The sequence below is a fragment of the Rhineura floridana genome, chromosome 4 (genome assembly GCF_030035675.1).
Source record: "Rhineura floridana isolate rRhiFlo1 chromosome 4, rRhiFlo1.hap2, whole genome shotgun sequence".
NCBI lineage: Eukaryota > Metazoa > Chordata > Lepidosauria > Squamata > Rhineuridae > Rhineura > Rhineura floridana.
In genome coordinates, this window is record NC_084483.1 from 84,498,818 (window position 1) to 84,525,601 (window position 26,784).

General features: G+C 41.0%; 1 protein-coding gene across 2 annotated transcripts in view; it reads right to left on the bottom strand.

Moving 5' to 3' along the window:
* Positions 1-242: 242 nt before the first annotated feature.
* Positions 243-26,784, bottom strand: part of SCML4 (Scm polycomb group protein like 4) — a 141,882-nt gene continuing 115,340 nt past the window's right edge. For both annotated transcript variants that reach the window (XM_061626278.1, XM_061626277.1), the window contains 3 exons: positions 13,551-13,696; positions 3,608-3,787; positions 243-1,927 (listed from right to left, as the gene is read on the bottom strand). In XM_061626278.1, the coding sequence (XP_061482262.1) occupies positions 3,662-3,787; positions 13,551-13,696 (272 nt within the window). In that variant the 3' untranslated portion in view covers positions 243-1,927; positions 3,608-3,661. The remainder of the gene's footprint in view (positions 1,928-3,607; positions 3,788-13,550; positions 13,697-26,784) is intronic.

The following is a 26,784-nucleotide window of genomic DNA, read 5'->3' on the forward strand; positions in this document are numbered from 1 at the left end:
GGGTAGGCAGGCTGCGATCAGTGGCATTGAAGAGTAGCTGAGTGCTGTGTAGCCCACATGGCTCCTTCTTGACCCCACTCAAGTAGTAGGGGGAGTCATCCAAACCACTCTACTGAGAAAGGGCTTCATTGAAGGCAAAGACTTCATTGGGATTTGGGTTCACACAACTTCTGCTATTCTTTAGGAGAAACAGCAAAATTGTCTACATTGAAGAATGTGTTGAAGACAAGATTGTCATAGGATTTTCAAAGTTCAGTATCACAGCTGTATTAAACTCAATATATACACCCAGACTTAAAAAGACAAGATACAGAACACGTTGGTTTTACAATAAATAATTCAGCTCTTTAAAATCAACAACTCTGCACAACTGTACAAATATCCTGTTCATGTGGATACAACCTCTTTTCAGTTGAAACAAAATTGCCCATTACCTTAAGTACTACTGCTTTAGTTATTTTTCAGTCATTTGGTATTCTGATAACTTCATACACACATGCACTTCAGTTAAATTGACCAGACATTTGAGTACTTAACCTGGCAAATGTGTTTTCACTTCCTATAATAACTTTAGCCCTAGTACTGGATCCAATGGCATATGGCCCATGAGCAGATGATCAGAACATGATAAGAAGTTTCTGCATGGCAATTCTCCTTTCCACATATAGGATGTGCAGAGCACATGCAACCCTCATAGGGCCCCAGGTCATGGATCCGCACACAGAAGTATCTGTGGATGCTCCCTCACCCTGACGTTTTGCTTGTAGCACCTTCCAAACACTTTCTGTCTTTCTCCTGCAGATCATCTGTTCAGCAGCAGAAGTTATGCAGATCCATGAGGATCTATGAATTGCAGCATAGAGGTGTAAAGCTTCTCACGTTTAAAATACATAATCAGGATAAGACCTTGAATGAATATGCATGTGAAGTTCATTCTACTACTGTACACCAACAGTTTGCATGTTCTCCAAGACATTTACACATTAATTTACAATGGAAAGGTACAGTGTAAAGTTTAGGAATACATTCTTCAGAATATGACAAAAAACACCAGTTTCTTATGAAAGTTACTTGGATACAAAATTTAAAAAAGGAAAAAACAAGATCATATACATCTCCCCCCAAGATATCTCTTAAAGATTTGTCCTTCAACCATGGCTTTATAAGATGCAGGGAATCATGCTTTTGTTATATGGATTGGTGGAGGTTATGCATTTCAGTTTTATTTGATAACATCTATTGAAAGGTTAACTGGATTTTTGTGCAAGTGCAGCTTCAGTTGCAAGATAAACCTAGCAAAAGCCTATGTTTCTTCTAGATTTAATGCCATTGCGACTCTACAATAGAGCATTTATTTTTGAAATTTCCTTCCTAGAGCATTCTGCTTTCCCATCCCCACCCCATGCATTACAAAGTATCTGTCAAACTGGCTTGGAGAAAGAAAGAAAGAAAGAAAGAAAGAAAGAAAGAAAGAAAGAAAGAAAGAAAGAAAGAAAGAAAGAAAGAAAGAAAGAAAGAAAGGCTAGTCAAGATACTTGTTCACTTATCTGCTCTTTGCCCTCAAGTCCTGGAAGCAGGGCTTGTTATTTGTTGTTATGGCATCAACCCAGGAATGTTTTCTGGATCTCAAGTGTGAAATTGCACCATCTGTGTGACTCAGGATAGCTTGATTAGAGTTGGAGCTGCAATTTCATGTTTGACTGAAGGTGAGATATAGCTCAAAGGGAAGTTGCTCTTGAGAAAGCAACAATGCCGCTATCATAGCTGAAGACTGGAGTTCATTAGCACCAGTCCCTCTAGTGGAAAAGATGAGGTACTTGAACATGCAGAAATCCCAATTTCTTATTTCCACTGAAAGAATTCAAGTTTTCCAGATTGTGCAAGTAAGACATGGGACGGATTTCCCCATCAGACAGCAGTAGCAGACCTAGCAAACAAGGTTAGATGGAAACACTTTTCAGGCCTCTAGGTTCCTATCTCATCATGCTATTGTTGCTGTGCCTGCATCAAATACGTGGGGTCAGTTAGTCAATTAGCAACGAAGGTCATCCAGACTACATACTTAATCAGAAATGTGGCTAAAGGAGGAATGCAATTCACAATGGGTTACACTCAGATTTCCATGCATTCATTGCCAAGGACAGCTGCCCGGCAGCAGAAAGCAGATCCTCTCCACTCCCCTGAGCTCTCCACACATTGCGGAGAATATGGGGGAGGACTCTTGTGTCACATGGAGCTTTGGAGCAGACGGGTTTATATATATCCTAAAGCTCTGCACAGTTTGTAATTCTGCTCCCATCAGTGTGAAATGAAAGACCTTCTTGCCCTCTCCTGAGTCTTCTCCATGTACCAAAGGGCTTTGTGTGAGTGGAAAGATTGGTGACAACCCCAAATAATGGCTAGCTACTGAGCCAAGCCAAGCCAAAATCTGTGAATTCCTGATTCCAGTAATGCATCGTAACATTGTGTCACACAAGTCCAAGCAACATGGAGCTTGCAACCCAGCTATCTACAGACTCTAGATGTTTGGCAGTGACCTTTCTTCTGGATCCAGCTTGTTTGGTCAAGAACTGGATTCACCTGCTGGGTAATTTTTGTCATCACATCACTGCCCAGTCTTTGGCAGCAGACCACAGAAAGTTTGTTTCATTCTTGCTTTCACCCAGAGCATGGCTGCATAACCATCATCTTACAAAACAGATTGTTGCCAATGTACCCCTGAACATCTAAGACTGCATGTCTAGAAATCTTTGCGCCTATAACTACATTCAAGAACACATTATAGTACTAAATAATATGAAAATCAGCCTGATTGCAAAGTAGCTGTCTGGGACTAGATGCAATATACCTAAATTCACAGTGTGTTTCCCATGTAGATGTACACCTCTTTCAGAGCTTGGAAAAGTTACTTTTTTGAACTACAATTCCCATCAGCCCAATCCAGTGGCCATGCTGGCTGGGGCTGATGGGAGTTGTAGTTCAAAAAAGTAACTTTTCCAAGCTCTGACCTCTTTTAGATACTCCCTGTGACCCATACTTCCCTAACCATGCCCATTCTCAGGCCATTGGGAAAATTAAGCTAGATCTCCTGTGCCAGGGGTTTTGTCAGTGATTACATGACAGAATTAAATAATGATCGGTTCACACATGCATGTACGTCACTAGATTATTCAGCAATTCATGATGGGCAATGTGTTAAATGATTGCATTGAAGAGTGCTTTATTTGGGATGATATGAAAGTGCTGTCTGTGATAGCTTATTCACAAAGATCACTTATCGCTAATGCTGTATTGATCAAGAGATGAACATGCATATGTGAAGTAGTCCAGAAAAGTTATTTCTGTGTCTGATTTTTGAACATGTAGTTGCAAAAACAGGACAACAACAATAATATTAACAATTATAACAATATAAATAATACAAAATAATTATTATATACTTTTTTGAAAATTATTAACACGAACCAGCAAAACAGTTTCCCCACAGCACCCCTCATTGGATAAAAAAAAATTGAAGATGTACACTTGTAGAAAGACAAAGTTCTCAGTACAAAAAGAAGAGGAAACACCTTGAAAATGGACACCTTTCTGTAAGGCAACATGTTACCTTTCATCCAGCTTCTTGAGTTACATTGGGATTGTTTGGTGTCTTTAGAAAATGTCAGAACTTGGTTTGCTTCAGTTTATCGATGTGATAACAGAGTTTCAGTGCCGGTCCCAACTTCAGGCCCAAATATTTCATGATCATGTCGCTTTTCAGTAGCAACAAAGCATTGCCGTCGATCTCCTAATTTACAAAGAAATAGGGAAGGAATAAAAAACAAAGACAACAATTTGGACCTATGTTGAATTGGAAATTTCTACTGCAATGAGCTCAAAAGGACTGGCAGGCAGTAACTTGGATAGTGTTGAGTTTCTTGAAATCTTGGTAATATACGCAGAGGAAAGGAAGCTTCTTTTCCTTTGAAAATTTGGAGAAATCAGGTGAATTGAGGACCACAAATTCATGAGCGTTCTATCCAACTGAAGTACTATGAATTTAGAAGGGAAAGAGAATTTGTTTTCTCTTAACTTTATCTCTTCTTTAAATACCATAAGCCTAAGGTTAATTCCCACAACCTTGACAGAGCTGTAGAAAGAGACATGAATACAGTACAAGTGTCTTTGCTTAGTAATATTTCAGAACTCATATTCATAAGAACATAAAAACATAAGAAGAGTCTGCTGGATCAGGCCAGTGGCCCATCTAGTCCAGCATCCTGTTCTCACAGTGGCCAACCAGGTGCCTGGGGGAAGCCCGCAAGCAGGACCTGAGTGCAAGAACACTCTCCCCTCCTGAGGCTTCCGGCAACTGGTTTTCAGAAGCATGCTGCCTCTGACTAGGGTGGCAGAGCACAGCCATCATGGCTAGTAGCCATTGATAGCCCTGTCCTCCATGAATTGGTCTAACCTTCTTTTAAAGCCGTCCAAGCTGGTGGCCATTACTGCATCTTGTGGGAGCAAATTCCATAGTTTAACTATGCCCTGAGTAAAGAAGTACTTCCTTTTGTCTGTCCTGAATCTTCCAACATTCAGCTTCTTTGAATGTCCACGAGTTCTAGTATTATGAGAGAGGGAGAAGAACTTTTCTCTATCCACTTTCTCAATGCTATGCATAATTTTATACACTTCTATCATGTCTCCTCTGACCCGCCTTTTCTCTAAACTAAAAAGCCCCAAATGCTGCAACCTTTCCTCGTAAGGGAGTCGCTCCATCCCCTTGATCATTCTGGTTGCCCTCTTCTGAACCTTTTCCAACTCTATAATATCCTTTTTGAGATGAGGCAACCAGAACTGTACACAGTATTCCAAATGCGGCCGCACCATAGATTTATACAACGGCATTATGATATCCGCTGTTTTATTTTCAATACCTTTCCTAATTATCCCTAGCATGGAATTTGCCTTTTTCACAGCTGCCACACACTGGGTTGACATTTTCATCGTGCTGTCCACTACAACCCTGAGGTCTCTCTCCTGGTCGGTCACCGCCAGTTCAGACCCCATGAGCGTATATGTGAAATGCAGATTTTTTGCTGCAATATGCATAATTTTACACTTGTTTATATTGAATTGCATTTGCCATTTTTCCGCCCATTCACTCAGTTTGGAGAGATCTTTTTGGAGCTCTTCGCAATCCCTTTTTGTTTTAACAACCCTGAACAATTTAGTGTCGTCAGCAAACTTGGCCACTTCACTGCTCACTCCAAATTCTAGGTCATTAATGAACAACTTGAAAAGTACAGGTCCCAATACCGATCCTTGAGGGACTCCACTTTCTACAGCCCTCCATTGGGAGAACTGTCCGTTGATTCCTACTCTCTGCTTTCTGCTTCTTAACCAATTCCTTATCCACAAGAGGACCTCTCCTCTTATTCCATGACTGCTAAGCTTCCTCAGAAGTCTTTGGTGGGGTACCTTGTCAAACGCTTTTTGAAAGTCTAAGTACACTACGTCCACTGGATCACCTCTATCTATATGCTTGTTGACACTCTCAAATAATTCTAATAAGTTACTGAGACAGGACTTTCTCTTGCAGAAGCCATGCTGCTTCAGCAAAACTTGTTCTTCTATGTGCTTAGTTAATCTAGCTTTAATAACACTTTCTACCAGTTTTCCAGGGACAGAAGTTAAGCTAACTGGCCTGTAATTTCTGGGATCCCCTCTGGATCCCTTTTTGAATATTGGCGTTACATTTGCCACTTTCCAGTCCTCAGGCACGGAGGAGGACCTGAGGGACAAGTTACATATTTTAGTTAGCAGATCAGCAATTTCACCTTTGAGTTCTTTGAGAACTCTCGGGTGGATGCCATCCGGGCCCGGTGATTTGTCAGTTTTTATATTGTTCATTAAGCCTAGAACTTCCTCTCTCATTACCACTATTTGTCACTATTTGTCTATTCATAACTTGGTTGCTATTTGATGACATTTTGGTTGGTTCTAATAAAGGTATTGGCCAACTATGGACTTTGGAAGGCTTTTGTCCTTTATGGACCAACTGGACTGCCTTTGTTTTGTGTGACTTAGTGTGACTTAGGGCCATTTCAATGATTGTATGTACTTCACTGTTGATGCAGATTGACTATAGGAGTCCTCCCCAGTCTCGTATGCTCCAGATGTCATGGAGTACAACTCCCATCATCCCAGTCACCGCACAGAGAGAAAACAACTGGAAATAAGTCATCATATGAACTTGCACTAAAACAATCACTTGACCAGTTCTCTTTAGCAATGAACCAAAAGATACATGTATTCTGAGGAATGTTGCTCATACTAGTTTTTGTACTTATATTATTTTTACACCAATGAAGCTATATTAAAAAACAACCAATAATAATATGTGGGTCATGTGCATATCATAATTCAAAATATCCAATGCACCCACATTAAATAAGAAATCCTTACATTTCTTGATGAGGGGTTTATTATGAATGCAGGTATTTATACCTGAATATAGAAAGAAGTATTTTAATAGTTTCCTGATCGTTGCTCACATTTATTTATTTAAAATGTTTCTACTGCAACATTCCTCAAGGAGGCTAATAGCAATGAATCAGAACACTTTTAACAATTATAAAATAAGAACAAAACATTAAGAATGCTAGAATAGCAGTAAAACAACAAAAACAGCAGAATAAAAAATACAGAAAACCACTGACATTTTTAATGTAACAGCTTCTAATATAGCCTTGAAATTAAGCCCACAAGAGTTACTAGCCTGCACGTTTTATTTTATTTTACTAGCTCGGTATCAGGCTAGTGGCTTACATTTCCATGCTGACTGCAGAGAAAGGGAAGCTCCCTCCTCCACAATGTCATGGGCTAACGCTATTATGTTCATTATTTTTCATGAATTTTACCTCCTAAGAGCCCTCATTAGCAAGATAAATGCTATTAGTATTAAGTATCAATGTATCAGTACTATTCTGTATCAGCATTACAATGCTGTTAAAACAGTCTGAGGCCCACTGTCTGGGAGGAACTGCCTTATATGGAAACCCAGGAACTGCCTTATATGGAGACTCAGGAAATGTAAGTTACACAGCAGTCAATGTTCCAGGCAATTTGCCAAGTCTGAACAGTCAAAACAAAGATAAAGATAGCTGGAACCAATAAGCAGAGTACATCACTGAGGGAACTGAATATCCTCCCTGGGACACCTGCAAGGTCACTCAAGTATGTATGGACTGATGCACCATGGTCTGAGCTGTGACTTCATGCAGCCACCTGCCAGTTAACAGAAAACTATAACATTAGCAGAGAATACCATAGCAAGCTACCTGGTCAAAGGCACTGCTGCTGTTGCCAGCATTCCGAGGCTTGCCTCCCATGTTGTGGGTGAGATGAATGTTCCATTTACTTTCTGGATTAGAATTAGAAGATGGCCTTAAGATATATTGCAATGTAACTTGTTTAATTCTGACAAACTGGCTAATGCCAACTATATGCATTAATGGAAAATGTTAAGTGTTAAGGTGTTTAAGAAGTGTTACAAAGTTTAAGAAATAAATGCTATAAAGACACTCCATTGTTGAACTCTCATTTATTGACCTGTTATCTCCCAAGCCCCAAGAAAGCTTGGGTGGGATCTCCAACCATTAGTCTGCCTATTTTAGATAACGGTTGCTGGAAACCGTGCAAGCTGAAGTGCACCCAAGGTCTGACATATAAGGACTCTGAATAGCCAACGGGTGAAGGGGAGAAAGTAAGAACCCTCGATCCTGCGCATTCACAAGAAACAGCCCATGTTGCCGCTTTCAGTATTCAGCATAGAAATGCAGGATAATAGCAGTCTAGAGAAAAGAAAAGAAAAGAAAAGAAAAGAAAAAGTTTCCTTCTACTGAGAGAGACCAATGGATCCATTTTCTGGCAGCTGACTCAGTCACCTGTGTGGAATTCCTGGCCACCTTTAGCTACCAGGTGCATTGTAAGTACAAGGCTGCTAGAGAATGCTGAAGCAATTCAACTACTCATGGCTCCAAAGTCTTCCATCCTGAAAAAGGAAGGGTTTTAAACACCCGGTGGAAGACCAATACAGAAGGGGCAAACCAAGCCACCCTTGAGGAGGAGTTCCAGAGTCTGGGCACCGACACTGAAAGGCCTTCTCTCTGGTCCCAACTTAAATGTATTTGTGGTGGAACACAGAGGAGGGCTTCTGTTTTACAAAGGATCACATACATTTTAAAAGAATGTATATCATAAAATACATTTATGCACAGTTCTCTCTTGATGGGAGCATACATGTATTTGGAGATATATTTGCTTAACCTACAAAAGCTAGAGTAACCTGTAGTCAAAATTTGACTGTGTAGGATTCTCCCAATCCACCATTTTAGGGTTAAGGAGTGCCTTGTAAAGCAGAAAGAGCATGATATTTAATGATCCACTTTGACTTCACTGCCTCTGACTAGGACTTCACTGTCATAGGCTTGGTTCAATTATAGATCTGATCTGTATTAATCATTTCTGTAGTGGTTTATAACTGCCATGGCTTATGACCTAGAATAGCTTCTCAGAGTCTGCTGGAAGACTGCAAAAATATATATCATCTGGAACTATCTGATGTTGCTTTATTAAGATCTAAACCTGTGAATGCTGACTGCCAAGCTTAATATTTCAGGCTTAGTGCTGAATGCTGAAAAGGCCCACTGACCAATGCAAACAGATGCTAAATCAGGAGGGTCAGCTTTACTGTGACTCCTTACTATAAAACACTGTGCTTGGTAATGAAAAAGATATGAAAGGATTGCTCTGCCAGTCCAATTTCTTTTTGTTGCTTCTGTTTGCAAAGGAGCAAAAAAGACTGCCTTTACCTGGCAGTAAAACCACTGTTCAAGAAATATTGTAAAGGGTGGCAAGATAATTGGAAGAAAGCTAGAGTAATCAATACAAAGATGGTTCAGATCTATGAAACAATATACACTTTCAGTGATAATATCCATCATTGGAAAGGGCAGGATATAATACTGAAAGAGCAGGTTTAATTGGTCTCAACTCAAAGCTTTACTCTCCCTTCATATTTGTTTTCCAGTTACAGATCAGAATTAAATGAGCAGTCCACTGCATCACTTTGCTCACTATCTTCTTGGGCTGGCTTTTCTGTTTGTTAGTTCTCCTTGCTCTTAGGGCTTATCCAAACGGAGCGGGATAATCCACGGTTTCCATATTCGGTTTGTCATCTGATAGTCCTCACTTTGCCTTTTAGTTCGCTCTTTCCCAATTTAAAAAAAACGCTTGTTTGCACCCGCACCCGCAGCGGTAAGACCCCTACATTCTTTTCATTTTTTCCAAGCTCCGCCTCTAAAACCTCCCCCTATCACCCAATTGGTCAGCAAAAAAATTACGTATGCTCCTCTCCCCCTTTGCAACGAAGCACAATATGGCTGTAAAGGAGTTCTCACCTTGGGAGGAAAGGCTGCTGGTCGGTTTCATGCCTCCCTTGTTTGTATTTGCGATATTATGCTTAAATGAATGTATGCTTTTCTGCCTTTATTGATATTTAAGGAGATACACACGCTGGCAATTGCACTTATTTCTCCAAAAAAGCAAGAAATGTGTCACACACCCCTTCTCCCTTTACTTCCCAGGAGAATGAAATTGACAAAGCTTTCCGGAGCAGGCTTGAAACCGACCAGAAGCCCTTTTCTTGTTTGCATTTGCGATATTACACTTAAACGAATGTATGCTTTTCTGATTTGAAGCAAAAATCCCAGCAAGTACAATGAAATTGACAAAGCTTTCCAGAGGCAGGCTGAAACCGACCATCCCCACTTTCTCGCTTGCTGTGCATTGCAGATCTCACCCAGAGCGGCCAACCAATTTGCAGGCTGGCAGAAAATAAAATGCATCTGCGCAGTAGTTGCAGACCCCCCCCCAACACCCCACCATTTCGATGATTGCTTCAATTTTCCCGGGCTTATTCTCGCACATGCACAAAAGTGCAGATACGTGATTGGCTGGAATGAGGAGGAGGAGCAAGGGGAAACACCTAAAAACTACCCATCAGCTGTAAAGTCCGCGGTATTGCATCCTAACTCCTGAAGGCGCAGCGGATGATTCCCAATTTTAAACAGCAAATAGCATTTTTGCCGGTATTGCAAGGAGCGGATTTAACCCGCGAAAACGCGTAACAGCGTGAGACGTCATTTGGATGACCGAAAAATAATGAACACACATAGCGGGTGTGTCACACATTTTGCATTCATCTGGATGAGCCCTTAATCTGCACCGCTTATTGCTTCTCCTCTGAATTTCACTCATGCACCTTTCTAGGTCTAACCTCTCCTTCTTAAAATTCTTCTGCACCCTCCTCAGGAATGCAAAGCAGGATCTTAGCTGGCAAGGAAAGACTTTTGGCAGGTGTGAGTTGCCTTCTTTTGAATCCGGCCACCCTGGAGGAAAGAGTCACTATTTACTCATAAGCATTCCTACTGAAATAACATGCTTACTGAAAGGAGTCCTATTTTGTTGGTCTCTCTCAACACAGCCTGTTTCTTATTTAATATGAGAAGCCCTAGGATGTTAAACTAACAATAGTCATTACCTGTGTCTCCCTCTCATTCTGTAATCCTGTAACATCATGACCAAATTAGCCAACTGCAAAAGCAAGGATTTCAGGTGGTAGTTGGGAATGTCAATGGTATTTAAGGTTTCCAACTAAATTATGCACCTGCTCCTTAGAATCACTTAACTCACAAGGAGGCATGGCTAAGGTTAATGGAGTAATCACTTGTCTCTCACCTCTGGGGTCTTCATGCTAATCCAGTTTAGATATGAAGGTTAAACAATTTCAGGGAAATGAGTAATTCAAAGGCATAATTGAGCAGAATTGTATGGTGACCTTAATCAGACCTCTTGTATGTGTCTCCATGAAGCTGACTGAACATAAGCAGTAGGTTAGTGGATGTTTCAATATGGAAAATCTAGAGCCCATACACATTTTAATCCACATCACCATTATCAAGGACTGCAGTATGACATAGAATGCTAAATTGTCTTAAGAACATAATGACCCCTCCTGAGACAGATTACAGATCTAGCTGTCCAGCATCCTGTTTCCCACAATGGCCAATGAGATGCCTCTGGGAAGCCCACAAGAGGAGCAGGAGAGCAATAGGCCTCCCTCGCTTTTGTCGTCAGTAGGTTTGCCAGGTTCATGGCCTGAGACTGATCCTGTATCTTTAGGAGAAGAGAAAGTCAGCCAAGTGCAGGTGTTGTTGCAACACTGTAATGGGAAAAACCACAAGGTGGAATTCTCCCTTCCCCCTCCACAACTTTTAAAGATGCAGAAGACCTCTTGGTTGCCAGGCCCAACGTCTTGTTCTCACAGATGCCGTTGGGAAGCCCATCAGTAAGATGCAAGCTCAATAGAACTCACCTGAATAACTGGTTTCATCAACAGACTCGCTTACCTCACTGCTCTCCCCAGTTTCCAGATTATTCATGAAAAATTTAAATGATATCCGCCTCCCAAAATGGTCCTTGAGTGTGCTGCTGACTTTCCTCCACTGAAAAAACTGTCTGTACTCCTATCCTCCTGGCAGGGACATTCTTAGTAAGTGACCTAGGGGACCTAACCCCTAGCTCTCCTGCCCTTCCCCCTCCCCACTTTTAAAAGACTGCTCGCAGAGCAGTTGGATATTCTGCAAAGCGCAGTGCTCACGAGACCCCAGCCACTGCCCAGAGGCAACTGTACATATAAATTAGCATATACAAATTTTAAGCAAATTAGTGCCATGGACCTGTGCTCCTTTAAGTACCTAGCAACATGCCTGCCTCCTGGACATACTGCCTGCCACTTTGGCTGCTGGAATTTATTTTCCATTTTGAGATCAGTACTAATACAGTGACACATCCTATACTGCAGCGATGGGGAACCTGTGGCCCTCCCGATTAGACATTGAAGGATCTGCCAAGTTCAGTTTATCCTTCAACCTTAAATTCAGTTCTGCAGCAATTTGCATTTAAAAAAAAAACCTTCATGAAAACTATTCAGTATTTCAGTGTAATTTGTTCCTAATAAATTACACTTTTATATGTAGTTTTGACTAATGAGTAGGGATGTAAAATCTGTCAATTTTAGTTTCCCCAGTTTCTCATTTTTCTAATCTTAAATTTGGTTCTCCACATTCTTGCAGCAATTTGCCGTTTAAAAAAAAAACTTATGAAAATTCTCCAGCATTTTAGTGCGACTATTTCCTAATAAACACATTTTTGTAGGCAGTTTTGACAGCTTCCTCTTTTTTGCAAGCCATTTCTCACATCGTGCATGTTATTTTCACTTATATATTCATTTACACTATATATTCATTTTTAGGCACAGTTTTCCCTAACATGCATTTTTGCAAACATTGTTGGGTTGGTGAACTGCATTGCAAAATTTGAGTAAGTGTGAATTTTGAAGGATGGCTTTATTCTCATATTGTTTCAGAAAGTGCGAATTTGATAGATTCAGCCTGAAATGTGAGCTGAGCTGACATTCTCACCCATCCCTACTAATGAGCACATTTTTACAAGCAATTTCCCCTAATATATTCATTTTTATGCTCCTTTTGCCTAATATATGCATTTGTGTAAACACTAGTTGGTTGACAAACTGCATTGCAAAATATGGATAAGTGTAAATTTCAAAGTGTGGCTGTTTTTGGTTCTCATATTGTTTCAGAAAGTGTGCATTTGATAGATTTGGCTTTAAATGCAAAATGAATCAAATCTGTCCTGTATCCCTATTGTTGGACCACAGTTCCTATCATCCTTGACCATTAGCCATTCTGGCTGAGGCTGCTGGGAGCTGGAGTCCAACAACATCTAGCAGCCAGCTCTGCTATACTGGAAAAGTCTATAAAGGTGCCCATACAAGAATCACTGGGAGCAACACATCATAGCACAGACACTGCCATTTGTAGCCTCAAGTCGACAAGCACTATGACAAATCAGTGGCAGTGTTCATATAACACTTCGCTCTCTCTGTAGCACTAGTGAGAGCAACAAACCATGTATTACATCCAAGCCAGGCATCATGGCTTGTTTCATTCCAAACAAACCTCAACATTAACCCTATATTTGTTCTTGGTTTACCAAGTATGGATTATTATTATTTGGAGTGAAACAAAACATGATCCTTGGTTTGGATGCAACACTAAGCCAGGGATTGTGGTTTGTTGCTCTTACTTGTGCTAGGGGAAGAACAAAACAGGAGCAATTTCCGTGTTCATGGTAAACTATTAACTGTGATGTGTGAACTCGGCCATTGGTTTATTACTAGCTATACCCCAGCAAGGCAAATAAAGCTCAGCACCATGTATGGTAGCTTACCAAGTGCTTCACAACCCTGTTCTCATAGTCCCAATAGACCGCAAAGTGGAACATTTATCAAGAACCTGGTGGACTGCCATACTGTGCTGGTGGGTTTTCATTTGGCTTTATGCATCATAAGTTATGCAGACCTGATTTATTAACCTGAAGATTTGGTTTGAAAAATCTCATCCCATCACAGACAAATTCCTACATACATGTTTTCTGAAGAGCTCCACGTGGGGTCCCAAAGCATGTGGGTCGGCATCCTTTACAAACCAAACCACATCATCAACGGTCCAGGTCAAAGGATTCTTGCTTATGGGCCGAGCTGCATCCTGTCTTTCTGGTGAAGGACTTGAGGCTATTGGTTTGAAAAGAAGCAAACAAAAACAAAAAACCCATCACATTACAAATAAACACTGATTAAGTTGTGTCTTCAACAGCAGAGTGCCAGTCATCACGTGTAATACAATTAACCTAGATCACATCCACACAGCTAGCAAGTTTCATAAATGTACTTTGTGCCCTTAATTCCTTTTACTTCTTGAACTGTTCACATGAAGGAGCATTTAATGTGAGGAAAGGAGTGCGTGAAGGTGAAAGTGCACCTACAGAGAAGATAATTATTTTTGCTGTAAGAAGTTGAGCCAGGAAGAGCTCTGGGGTAGCAGCACATGGCTTCTTTGAATGAAGTCTTCATGGTAAGGTGGGGGGGCAGGGAACAGCCATCATTGGGAAGGGCATCTCTATGATCTCCATGCAAGAAGCATTAATGTTTAACTTAGGTCAAACCATTATTTTTTTCCTGCATTATTGCCCATTCTTACTCAGATTTACTTGGAATTAAGTCCTCCTACTAAGTCCAGTGAGGCTTACTTCCAACACACATAAGACAGCAGCCTAAGAGTTAAGCCGTGTGTTAAATAAGACAGTATTTCCCAACCTGGTACCCTCCAGGTGGTTCAGACTACAACTCCCATCAGTCATGGCTGCGCTGGCTGGGGGTGTTGGGAATTATAGTTGAACACATCTGGAGGGTGCCAGGTTGGAGAAGACTGCCTTATGGGGATGGGAGGTGAGAAAGCAGAGACAACTTTGGACATTTTGGATTTGACTGCCTAGCGGAAAGCATGATGGTGAACACTGGGTTATAACCATATAAAGGACTCAATCTCCTGCCGGGGGGCGGGAAAATATGCCAGCTGCCATACCCTTAATGGAATAACCCCTGCTATCATAACCACAGGCAGCTGAGAGAGTGGCTCAAGGAAGCACCATCTTCCCATCTGGAATTAAAAGCATGAACATGAGGAACAAAAATATAAAAAACGGTAGCCAGCAAATGAGAACAAGGATGAAGCAGGGCTTTGGCAAATTGTTTCTCTGAGCACCGTAGACTAAGGGCGGCTTCACACATGACATTCTTTACTGCAGGAGTGTAGGGGAAAATCAACAGCAACTGGCTATTAAGTGACATGGGATTACTTGATGAGGTATATCTGCATGTGGGAGCATGTGGCAACTTCCACATTCAAGCCACCATGGGAAAGGAGACACTTTCTTGATTTCCCACATGTAATGATGTACCTTTATGCACACTTTCCCCTACATTTTCATTTGCTCTAGGTAGCAAAAACAAATATTGCCTGTGGGGCTGCCCTAACTCCTCCCACAGGATAAGGATATTTTCCTGCTTGGCATCCTCCTAATCACCAGCTTTTACAGAGCAGAGTGTCCTCAAAGAACGTCTCTTTTGAGAGCTACTAAAACTGCACAAAGATGAATGTCGTGTGTGTGACTTTTTAATGGCATCAGGTCTGAGATGATTTAAGGTCACATTGTCTCAACATTAAATCAAGGCAATAAAGCACACTGGGATGAAAGTGCATTTATGTTTTTATTCTTAGTCTCTGCAGAATTATAAATCTCAGTTGCTATATCTGTGCCCTGTTCCCCTCCTGAACTTAACCCCCTTTATTTGCTCCTTGGAAGCACTGCATTATGGTAGCATGAACTAAGCCCCTTTGGCTTTTAGCTGCATCTCTGACATGTGTGTAAAGGCAGCAAACACACATAGGAAAGGGAAGATGGATGAGCTCAAAGAAGATCACACAACGTGAAACAAGTTGCTGCTTATTTGATCCCGGTAGTTCTGTCACTCCTTGCCATTAAGAAGCTGCTGAAAACAGCAAAGGTGGTTTGCACAGGAGGAGCTTCCCAGTTTGGTGTCTTAGCACGCAATTGATAATGTAGGAAGTAGTAACCGAAGGGGAGTAAGGGAGGTACCACCACTGCATGGCATTTTAGAAATTTCTGCTGTGTCGGCTTTTTACACTCTGCACTTTCTGTGGTCTGACTGCTATATCAGGAGCTCAGGAACTCAGCAAAGCTACATGTGGCTTATCAGATGCAGTGAAACACCCAATCTAAGCACTCCCAGAATCCCTCATGCGAAGATGTCCTAAAGCCATATTTTGAATGAGACAGCAAGATTAAGAATGCCATAGGCATCAGACCATTAAAATGCAGAGTAGTTTAAGCTAGAGGTGGGCAGACTTCAGGCTCAGGAGATCTCCTTCGCGTTTTACCAGAAGCGCAGGAGCCACCAACTGGAGTCAGGTGCAGAAGTTATATACTTAGAATTAAACAGCATGATGCCTCTGAGCCACTGCGGAGCACAGGGGTTTGTTCTGACTGAGTGAAGCTCATGGTCCTTCCACATTCAAATGTATTCCTAGTTACTCCCAGGTTTCTTCATTGCGGCAGTCTAATAGGGGTGCAAGTAATTTTGTTGCTGTTATTGCTAAACTAGTGGGAATGAAAGATCCTTGCCAATCTACTATAAGCAGAGCTTGGAAAAGTTACTTTTTTGAACTACAACTCCCAGCAGCCCCAGCCAGCATGGCCACTAGATTGGACTGATGGGAGTTGTAGTTCAAAAAAGTAACTTTTCCAAGCTCTGACTATAAGCTACCCAGAGATCAACCAACAGATCCAGATCCAGATCCACCTTCTGCCCACCCTTGGTTTATGAAAAGAGCAGACAAGAGACTCAAAGATTTTGGGGAGGGAAGATTCAGGAGCACCAGGGAAGCATCTAAACAGGCTTAGTGCTGCAGCATTTATGTAATGCATTAGCTAGATATTTGAAGTTAAAATGACCAAGAAATGTAGTATAAGGTTCATTTCTGGAATGTTTTGATTAAATAAGGGTGCCTCCAGACTGTCAGTATTTTGCAGGAGGGATTCAGGGCTCTTCCAGACAGCCTGTTTATTGAACATTTATCCTGATTTGCTTGTGCAAAGCTTATGCAGAGGTTATACTCTATGTGGTCTTTATTGAGCAATCATTGTGATTTGTGTGTGGGGCTGTTGTACCAGTACAGCAATATCTCAGTTAATGAATCCTCCAAGAACAAAGGTTCTCTCAACAAAGGCTTTTTTGAGCCAGAGGTCAGGAGCCACATGGTCAGAAGGTGGCTCTTTGCCTACTGGATTGCAGTGGCAGCGGCAAACGTTCTCACGCACTGCTGGAATTGTGCTCCTTGCCAGATGGCACAGGTGCCTCTGCAGTAAGAGTGCTATTTAAGCTATGCATGAGAGGTGCCTGCAGCAGCCACAGTCATTCAGCCCTCCTTGCCTGGTAGAAGAGAGAGGGAGAGGGAGAGCAATGGGATGGGTGTGTTGCAGCCCTGGTTAGCAAAGAGATCAGGCTGGTTAATTTTTCCTCCTCCTCTGATGAATGCATCATTCTTTTGCCTGCCCACTCAGCCCAGTGCAACAAAGCTCCAACCCCTCTCCCCCTTTCTATCTCTGTTCCCCCATTCTTTCTCTCTGTGTGTGCGCATGCATGAGGGCATACATATGCGCATGTGTAAGTATAAAAGCAACTCAACTGTTGTGCTGGAAGAAAAACAGCTGTCCATGATTGCAGTTTGATTGAGATTTTCACACCCACACCCACAAACTTCATGAGAGGGAAAGACAGAAAGATGGGGGGGGAGAGAAATGGCTAAGAAGTCAGCCTTTACAAGAGCAATGCACAGTTCATTCTTAGTTCCTGCTTGCCCCCAACAGCTGCTGCAACTTGAGGTCAGGCTACTACGTTCTCATTTTCTCCTTTGTCAACTCAAAACAGCATTACCCCTTGTCCTCCTCCTCCTCCGTTCCCTGCTCGAGTGTAGGGGAGGATGGCAAAGAGAGAGAAAGAGTGCATGGGGTAGTGGGGGTGCAGCTGCCTGCTCAGGTGTAAGGGGAGATGGCAGAGAGAGAGAGAGAGAGAGAGAGAACACCACTTAATGTCTGATTATTTAAGTGACAAGTTTCATGCCTTAGAGGTGCTATCAGTAAAAGATCCTGACTTTGAGTGAAGCTGTACAGTGAGGAGAACTATCACAAAGGTTTACATTGCTACAGTGAGATGCTACATGATAAAAGAAAAAAGGCAAGGCAGGCATCACTGGATGCATTTTGGAAGACGCTTTCAAGTGGTCTGTTGAAGGTTCAAACAGTTTTTGCTTACTTATGCAAGGTTTACTTGACCTTGTTGTTTCATTACAGACATGCATATTATTAATTTTGAATAAAAATTTGCTAAAACATGTTGAACTGCTCTTCTTTTTGTGGTATAGGAACCTATCCCTATTCTTTTCATACTATTTCTACCCTTGGTACCAAAGTTTCTGTTAAAGAAGTAGTGTCCAGGAATGCATTTACTTTGTTAACTGAGGTATTACTGTACTCTGATACTGATTCCCAAGTATCAGAACCAACACAAATAAGCCCCTACTATGTTCCTTACTAGATAATACAAAAATGGCATTTTAAACAGGGGCTTCCTAGTCAAACTTAATGTACAGAGGTGGATCTCCCATGAGGAGATGAATTCTGTCAGATACATTGGACCAACACATAACATAAATAGCTTAATAAATGAAAACCAGCACCTTGAATTGGTTCAGAAGCTGATTGGTAGCCAATGAAGCTGTTGCAGAATTGCTTGACGTCTTAACTCTTGCTCAGTGTATGTGATTATGTTTGGTAGGAGAAGCCCTACCGGTATATAAATCCTGCATTTATGCATCTGAAATTTATTTATACCAGGGATTAAATGCATTAATAACTATCTCATCTCCCTCAAGTCAAAGGTATCCTAGGGCATTGTGTCATCTGAATTAATCAAGATGATAAAGAATGCTTAGATTACAAAGAGAGAGGAGTGTTCGGTATCAATAATTATCCTTAAAGATAATAATTTAGGTAAAATCCAATTTCCTGGCTTTGGCAGGTGGCAAGAAAATATGTAAATGAACCATGCTTAGAAACTCAGGAAGCATTTCAGAGGGAAAGTAAACCTACTTTATTTTGTTTATATTTATTTCTACAAAGATTTACATCTCACCTTCTAGTGCTTACGTACCACTCAGTGCTAGTAATTAAAACAAACTATATATGCAATAATAACTTTTAAAACGACAACATCATAAAACAGTGACGGATACAGCAGATAAAACACAGGCATTGGACAAAAAAAATTTCAATAAAACAAAACAATGAATTTAGATAAAACACTTTCAAGCTACTATTTAACAGGTCTAAGCTGACTAGACTGAATCCCAGTTACGCAGCTCATACCATAACAAAACTTAACAGACTTTACAGGCAAAGAGGGTGTTTTCCAATTGATAAATTTGCGTATAAGGAACTATTCAGTGTTGGGTTTTTTTTAACTTTTGGGGGATTATGCAAGCACAATGAATTGGGAGGTCTGTGATCATAGTGTATCTAAAGTTATTATATTAAAACTGCGACCCTATGCATATTTACCCAGTAGTATAGTGGTAAATTCAGAAGTGCAGGGTCCCTTCATGTTAGTCACAGCCACTACCACCCCTATTTTTGCTGCTGGGTTGAAAATGAGATCCTAGTTTATGCCTTCCACAACAACAGGCATCCCTAGGAGCCAATCAGCATGAAAGTGGAGTGTATTAGCTACTGAAGAGTCTTCTCAGTGCTCACTCGTCTCCTTTCACTCTGATTGGCTCCAATCAGCAGGAAATGACAAGGAAGTATGTTAGAATATTCTTCTCAGTGGCTAACACACACCCCTTTCATGCTGCTTGGCTCATGGGATGCTGGAGGCATAGGGACCCTGCTGGGACCCTTCTCCCCAAAAAGTGAGGGGTCTAAGACCCCCCTGAGACCCTGGATGACTACTCCCCTGTACCTACCTGGAAGTAAGCCCCACCAAACTGTCTTGAGTAGACAAGACATACCCAGGATAAATAGCAATTTTCCACACAAGCATAATCATAATTTTCTCTCATTATTGTTGGGGGGGAAAAAGACTCCTCAAGTGGCGGGAATCTATAGTTCTTTGGATTTCTACCATGTTTCTTAGTTTAACATGGAAGAAGAGAAGGAACTGAACACAATGGAAGGAGTTTTACTAGAGATGCTTATACAAGGAGTTTGGTGCTGGTTACACACATCCAATGAATCTTGTGACATTGAATTCAGTTTAATGGAGAGGAGAGGTGGGTGATTTGCATATGTTTTTAGCCATACTATCAGCTAGGTTTAAACCTAGCTGATAGAGAACCAGAAGAATTATGGAGTGAAGTCAGAGACATTATCAGGGAAGAATGCAAAAATACAATACCTCTAATTAAAAAGGGAAAGACAATAGATGACTGATGAAACTGTTAAAATTGTTAAAGACAGAAGGAAAGCAAAAGCAAAAGGAGACAGAAACACGGTTAGAACCCTAAATGCAATAATATAGCGACTAGTACGTAGGGATAAAGGAAACTACTACAATAATTATTGTACAAAAATAGAAGAGGATAATAAAAAAAAGTAGAACAAGAGCCCTATTCCAAAAGATTAGAAAAATCAAGGGAAATTCAAACCAACAATAGGGATGTTGAATAATCAACAGGAGAACACACTGACTGACCGAGATAAAATAAAAGGAAGATGGAAGCAATACACTAAGGAATTATATAAAAGAGATGCAAGGATGACAAATTCATTCACGGAGGAACTATATGAAGAATAACCAGAAATTTTAGAATGTGAGGTGGAAGCTTCTCTTAAAATACATGGAAGAAACAAATAACCAGGAATAGATGGCATACCAATTGAGTTGCTACAAGTTACTGAGACAGAATCTGCCGAACTTTTGACAAACATTTGTCAAGAAATATGGAAAAGAAAACAATGGCTTACAGACTGGAAGAGTTCAATACATATCCCAATTCCAAAGAAAGGAATTATTAAACTATTGCCTTAATATCCCATGCAAGTAAAGTAATGCTCAAAATTCTACAACAAAGGCTCTTACCATATATGGAGCGAGAAATGCCAGATGTACAAACTGGTTTCAGAAAAGGAAGAGGTAGCAGAGATCATATTGGAATGGACCAAGGAATTTCAAAAGAAAATCACCCTGTGCTTTATAGATTACAGCAAAGCCTTTGATTGTGTAGATCAGTGGTTCCCAACCTGGGGGCCGGGACTGCCAGGGGCCCCGCAAAGTAATCCAGAGGGGGCCGTGAACAGTAAAGAAATGAATTATTTATTAATTGTTTTTTAAAAAAAGTCTTCACTCCCTCGACACTGTCTGCTTTCCACTGCCGCTGCAGATCACACCTCCCCCTTGCTCCAAACGAGAGGGGAGGCCTTTTCTTGAAGTGCCGTAGCGTCTTTCAGGTGCACTAAGGGCAGGCATCTGCCTATAAAATACATGGCAGATGCCAAAGGAGGCTGAGGGTGGAGCTACCAGGAAGAAGAGGGGATTACTATCACTGATTCCCGTCTCCTTGCACTGCCGCTACTGGCAATGCCCTTACTTAGAATGAGAGGAGAGGGCTTTTTGTGAAGCAAAAAGAAGCAAGCCTGCAAAGAAAGGCTGCTTTCCCCCTTCCTTCTTGACAGCCAGCCTGCCTCCCTGGGGGGAGGGGGTCACATTTTTTTTTCAGCTTATAAAGGGGGTCACATGCTCATAAAGGTTGGGAACCACTGGTGTAGATCATGAAAAACAATGAAGTGCTTTAAAAGAAATGGGGGTGCCACAGCATCTGATTGTTCTGATGCACAACCTATATTCTGGACAAGAGGCTACTGTAAGGACAGAATATGGAGAAACCATACTACTAGCAGAAACTAGTAATGATCTGAAACAAATGCTGTTGAAAGTTAGAGGAAAGTACAGAAGCAGGACTACAGCTGAACGTCAAGAAGACTCAAGTAAAGATAACAGAAGATTTACATAACTTTAAAGTTGACAATGAGGACATTGAACTAGTCAAGGATTATCAACACTTTGGCACAGTCATTAACCAAAATGGAGACAATAGTCAAGAAATCAGAAGGCTAGGCGTGGGGAGGGCAGCTATGAGAGAACTAGAAAAGGTCCTCAAATGCAAAGATGTATCATTGAACACCAAAGTCAGGATCATTCAGACCATGGTATTCCCGATCTCTATGTATGGATGTGAAAGCTGGACAGTGAAAAATGTGGATAAGAGAAGAATCAACTTATTTGAAATGTGGTGCTGGAGGAGAGCTTTGCTCATACCATGGACTGCGAAAAAGACAAATAATTGTGTGTTAGAACAAATTAAACCAGAACTATCATTAGAAGCTAAAATGATGAAGTTGAGGTTATCATACCTTTGACACATCATGAGAAGACATGATTCACTAGAAAAGACAATAATGCTGGGAAAAAACAGAAGGGAGTAGAAAAAGAGGAAGACCAAACAAGAGATGGATTGATTCCATAAAGGAAGCCACAGACTTGAACTTACAAAACCTGAACAGGGTGGTTTACAACAGATGCTATTGAAGGTTGCTGATTCATAGGGTCACCATAAGTCGTAATCGACTTGAAGATAACACACACACACTAGCCATACTGGTTGTGCTGCACAGAGGACAATCTGGAAACTCAGAACAAAAGGAGTGAGAGAAATTAACTAATACAGATCTGGTAGGTATAGTTGATTGTGAAAGATTTTGCTTATCCAAGGCCTTGGGATCTCTTCACCAGACAATAGGCTGCAGTGGCAGCTGATGCCCATTGGGAATGTGAGGGTTTGGAGGGTAGGACAGTAATGATACATAGAATCAGGGGTAGATGGAGCCAGGGGTAATTATAGGCAGAGCTAACAGTAGGCAATGCCAACTAGTTCTGATTTTCTCCTCATCTTTACCCATTTCAAAGACACTAATGGCACCTAAGCAATGTTCAACAGGTATAGAATGCAGATTCCACAATGTCTGAATAATGGAGAATTCTATATATCCACACATATAAATATAGATATAAGAAGATATATGATTATGAAACATAAGGAAAATCACAAGGAAGCAACAGACCCACAGGCCTTTTTGGAGACCCCAAAATCCAGTAACCCTAAAATCTTAGCATTTAAATTCAGGCCTGTGAGGAAAGGCCTGAAAAATAGGCAGTGTCAAAATAACCTCACAGTGAACTCCTGCTCATGCCAGGAATAGGCCTGTGTGTGACCGACAATAATTGAGTGTATTGTTTAAGAGCAATGAGCATCTAACCTATGATTGATATATTATATTGTTAAAGAAAAACATAGTTGGCAATTATATTCTTGTTTTAGTATTCTGTAGAGCAATAGCCCCGTCTATTGGAGAGTTTATAACCTTGGCAGAGCAGGAATGACATGAAACTTAGAGCTTTAATACTGAATTTTAAAATAACTCGGTGTGTTCTGTTTCACTTTTGATAAATAGAATACAACTTTGTAAGTGGGTGTTAATGGTAAAAGGGTATTTTGAGGTGGTTTGCCTTTTCCATTCCTCTGAGGCTGAGAGACAGTGGCTGGTTCAGGATTACCCAGTGCCTTGTCTTAAATGTATGGTCTCCAGGCAAAGTACAGCACCTTAATCATAACCCTTCCTCCATAGCTATGTACTTTTACGTTAGGAATGGGATTTCTAAAAAAATATAAGAAATAAGAACCCCTGTAACAAACTATTAAAACTGTGGTGCTCATGAAATTTCAGGCACCCTGAGTTGAGGCAAACCCAAGCAGGTGTACCTGGGTCAGCCTGACCGATCAGGAACAATGGAAGTACTGGGTCTGCATGGAAGCCCATTCACAACAGTAGAATGTAATATATGGTAGTAACTGGTTTCAACTGGCATTAGTCTTGAGGGACAGCAGAACAATGGTGATATTAATAAGACAGACAGAATATTGGAATAAGAAGTAGAATTACCTAATGCTTTCTGATTGGTTTGGAAAGATTGCAGAGAGGAGGAACTGTTGTGTTATGTGGAAGGGAACTTTTATGATTGGTGTAAGGATGTCACATGCATATTTAGTACTGTATAAAAGAGCCTGCACACAGTGTCTCACTACAGTCTCTCCAGGATGTCTCAGAAGGACTGACCCTGCATATGCTTGTAAAGAATAAAGGCCTACCTTTTTGCTTCAAGCCTGTGTCTTCAAATTTCTTCAAGGACCCCCAGTCAAAAGATCCCAAAGGAGAAATTTCTCCATCATGAAAGCTCAGGTTATAGAAATGGTGAAGGCTAAATTTGCTGCTGCAACAAAACAGTTCCCAGCACTTACTTCGCAGAAGGCAAAGTGGTGAAGTTCAGAGACAAGTGACTTGCCCAAGAAACCAAATACAAGGCTGCAATCCTATTCATTTTTACATGGGCATAGGTCCAATTAAAGTCAGTGAGATTTACTTATAAGTAGATCTTCCTATGATTACTCATATCCTATCTATATCTCTCTTCGGTAAAGACAGGGTTCCTGTAGAAGAGGGAAATTCAGTAGGTTTCATTTGCATGGCAAGATACACCTGCCAAAACCTCTCTCTTCTATATCACCATTAAAGTTGTAAGAGCTCCCTGTACTGTTTTGCATCTTACCACGCTTTCTAGGGATGAGCATTTTGGTTTCTCTCAGTTTTCAGTATTAAATTTAGTTGTCCTTATTTCCACATCAGTTTGTGCATTAAAAAAAGCCCTCATGAATATTCAGTAACATTTTAGTGTGAATTTATCCCAATTTACACACACACATATACAATTTTGCTAATATACACATTTTTGCAAAGGAATTTCCCCTGATAAAATGCATTTTTTGTTATTTTCACTAACATACACATTTTAATGTTTGCATTTTTATGCTCTTTCCCCAATATATGCATTTTTGTACACATTACTTGGCTGGAGAACTGCTTTGCAAACTTTGCAGAAGGACAAATTTTGAGAGATGACTGTGTTTTGTATTGTTTGGTAAAGTGAATTAGGTAGGTTTGCCTGTAAATGTGAACTGAATCAAGTTTCTCCCCCATCCCTAACCTCTTTCTCTCTCAATCACAGGCATATAGACAGACTCATCTCTCTCACATACATGCCAATTCCTCTCTTCATGTTTCACCTCTCCTTCTTTATATCCCGTTTACACCTCATGTAGGCAGATGTAATAGTTGTGTAAAGCAGGGCATTTCAGCAGGTGCACCTTCTCATGCAAGGCATACCTGCTAAAATTCACTCTTCCAATCTACATAACCATTAAAAGTAACTAGAGCCGCATCTTCTTTTGTATCTGGCCCTCTTCCTCTCCTCCCCCCCCCCCCGATTGGTTGGGAGCAGAGCTTGGAAAAGTTACTTTTTTGAACTACATCTCCCATCAGCCCCAGCCAGCACCATGCTAGCTGGGGCTGATGGGAGTTGTAGTTCAAAAAAGTAACTTTTCCAAGCTCTGGTTGGGAGCATCCTTAAGAAATGCCCCACTAAGAAATAAACAGCCATGTTCTACTTGGATCAGGGACACAATGAAAACAAAACTGAGGGGAAATAGTGAGCATTCATCCAGGATGCCCTACCTGGGACAATATACATTGAAAACCACAGGGATTTTTTTCGTGATGGGTGGGCATAGAGGAGATAAGGCAAACCACAGGAAGTTCAGTGAATTGTGCATGCATCACAATGCCTGTTCAACAGCTAGAATAATGAATGTCTGAAGCTGCCACTGTGACAAAGTAGTAGCATCTACAGATAGGGAGAGGAAATGATGTGGGTCTCGGTTTGGGGGCTCTGGGTGGGAAGGCACCAGCTCTCTGGTAAGCTTCCATTGACAGACCGTAGATCAGATAAGCTGTCCTACTCGATAAGCTATGCTGCCTTCTTTTATGGAAGAAAACTGATTTTCTGAAATGTCATTTGTTTCAGGTTTCTGGTTGGCACTGTTTTTCTACCTAACAGTGTGGCCTGTAAAACAATTTGGAGTCTAATATTCTAGGCAAACGTGTCATTGAAATATGTTGAAATCAATGTGAAGTGCTCCAATCTTTTTTGAAAGTGTTTTGTGCTTCACTTTGTTTCTCAGTTTAATGACAGCTTTACAGTGAAGAATTGATTTTGGCATGCACCTGCCACTTTTCTGGGTTTGCTCCTAAACCTCTCTCAAGGCGCAGGGCACCACTGGATCACTATAATAACAAGAGTACCACAGAATATTGGGGGAGTTGTTTAGGATCATGCTTGTAGAAAAATGTAGGAAAAAGTGAAATTATGATTGCATTATTAGCCCTATCAACAGTAAATATTGACTTATCCTGATTGACTTATTCCTCGATTCTCTTTTGTCCATCCTTGTCAAGAATGGGGGCGGGAGTGTTCTCCTTCCCAGCTCAGTAAGTTCAACAAATAAGACACTAACAGGGCAGCAGAAGAGATTTGCCCCCACTGCTATTACAGCAATACTTCAGCTGTAACTGGCCATGTTAAGGTAAGAGGGCCTCAGTTGCTGGACTATTGCTCTTCTTAAGGGCCGCTCCAGATGTCCTGTTTACTGTGTGTTCATCAAAATTTGTGGTCATGATATTATTGAGGTAATACCATTGTATCTGTAAAACTTTTCCACACTGTTATGTCCCATACTTTCCTGCTAAAATATTCTCATACTACAAATGTTCTAGGGTTGTTGTTTTCTGTCCCATATTTGTTTCGCTACAGCAAAGGAGTGCCTCTTCAAGCAGATGGCAATAACGCAGTACCACTGGGAAAGTATCACAGAACAACAATTAGAGTGGAATATGTTGATGGTTCCCTGCAAATCAACCACTGATGCATTATGATTGTGTTAATAACATGTTGCAGAATACACCTGCAAAAACACACCCGTCTGGAGGGGCCCTAATTCCTTTCCAAATGTTCTCTTTGAGTACCATGTAGAGATGTAGAGAAACGTATTGTGGCAGAGAGACTCTGCCCCGACATGTGCATGCTTATTTGAACATCCAAAGCGAGTGTACTAATGTTGGCTCCCTTCAGATGTTTTGAATGCACATAGGTTGAGGGTAAAGCTGTCCCCGCCCCCCCACTATTGCATTGGTATGAGACTGAAGAAAGAAGTTGCTGAGACTGGGTAGGGTAGGCAT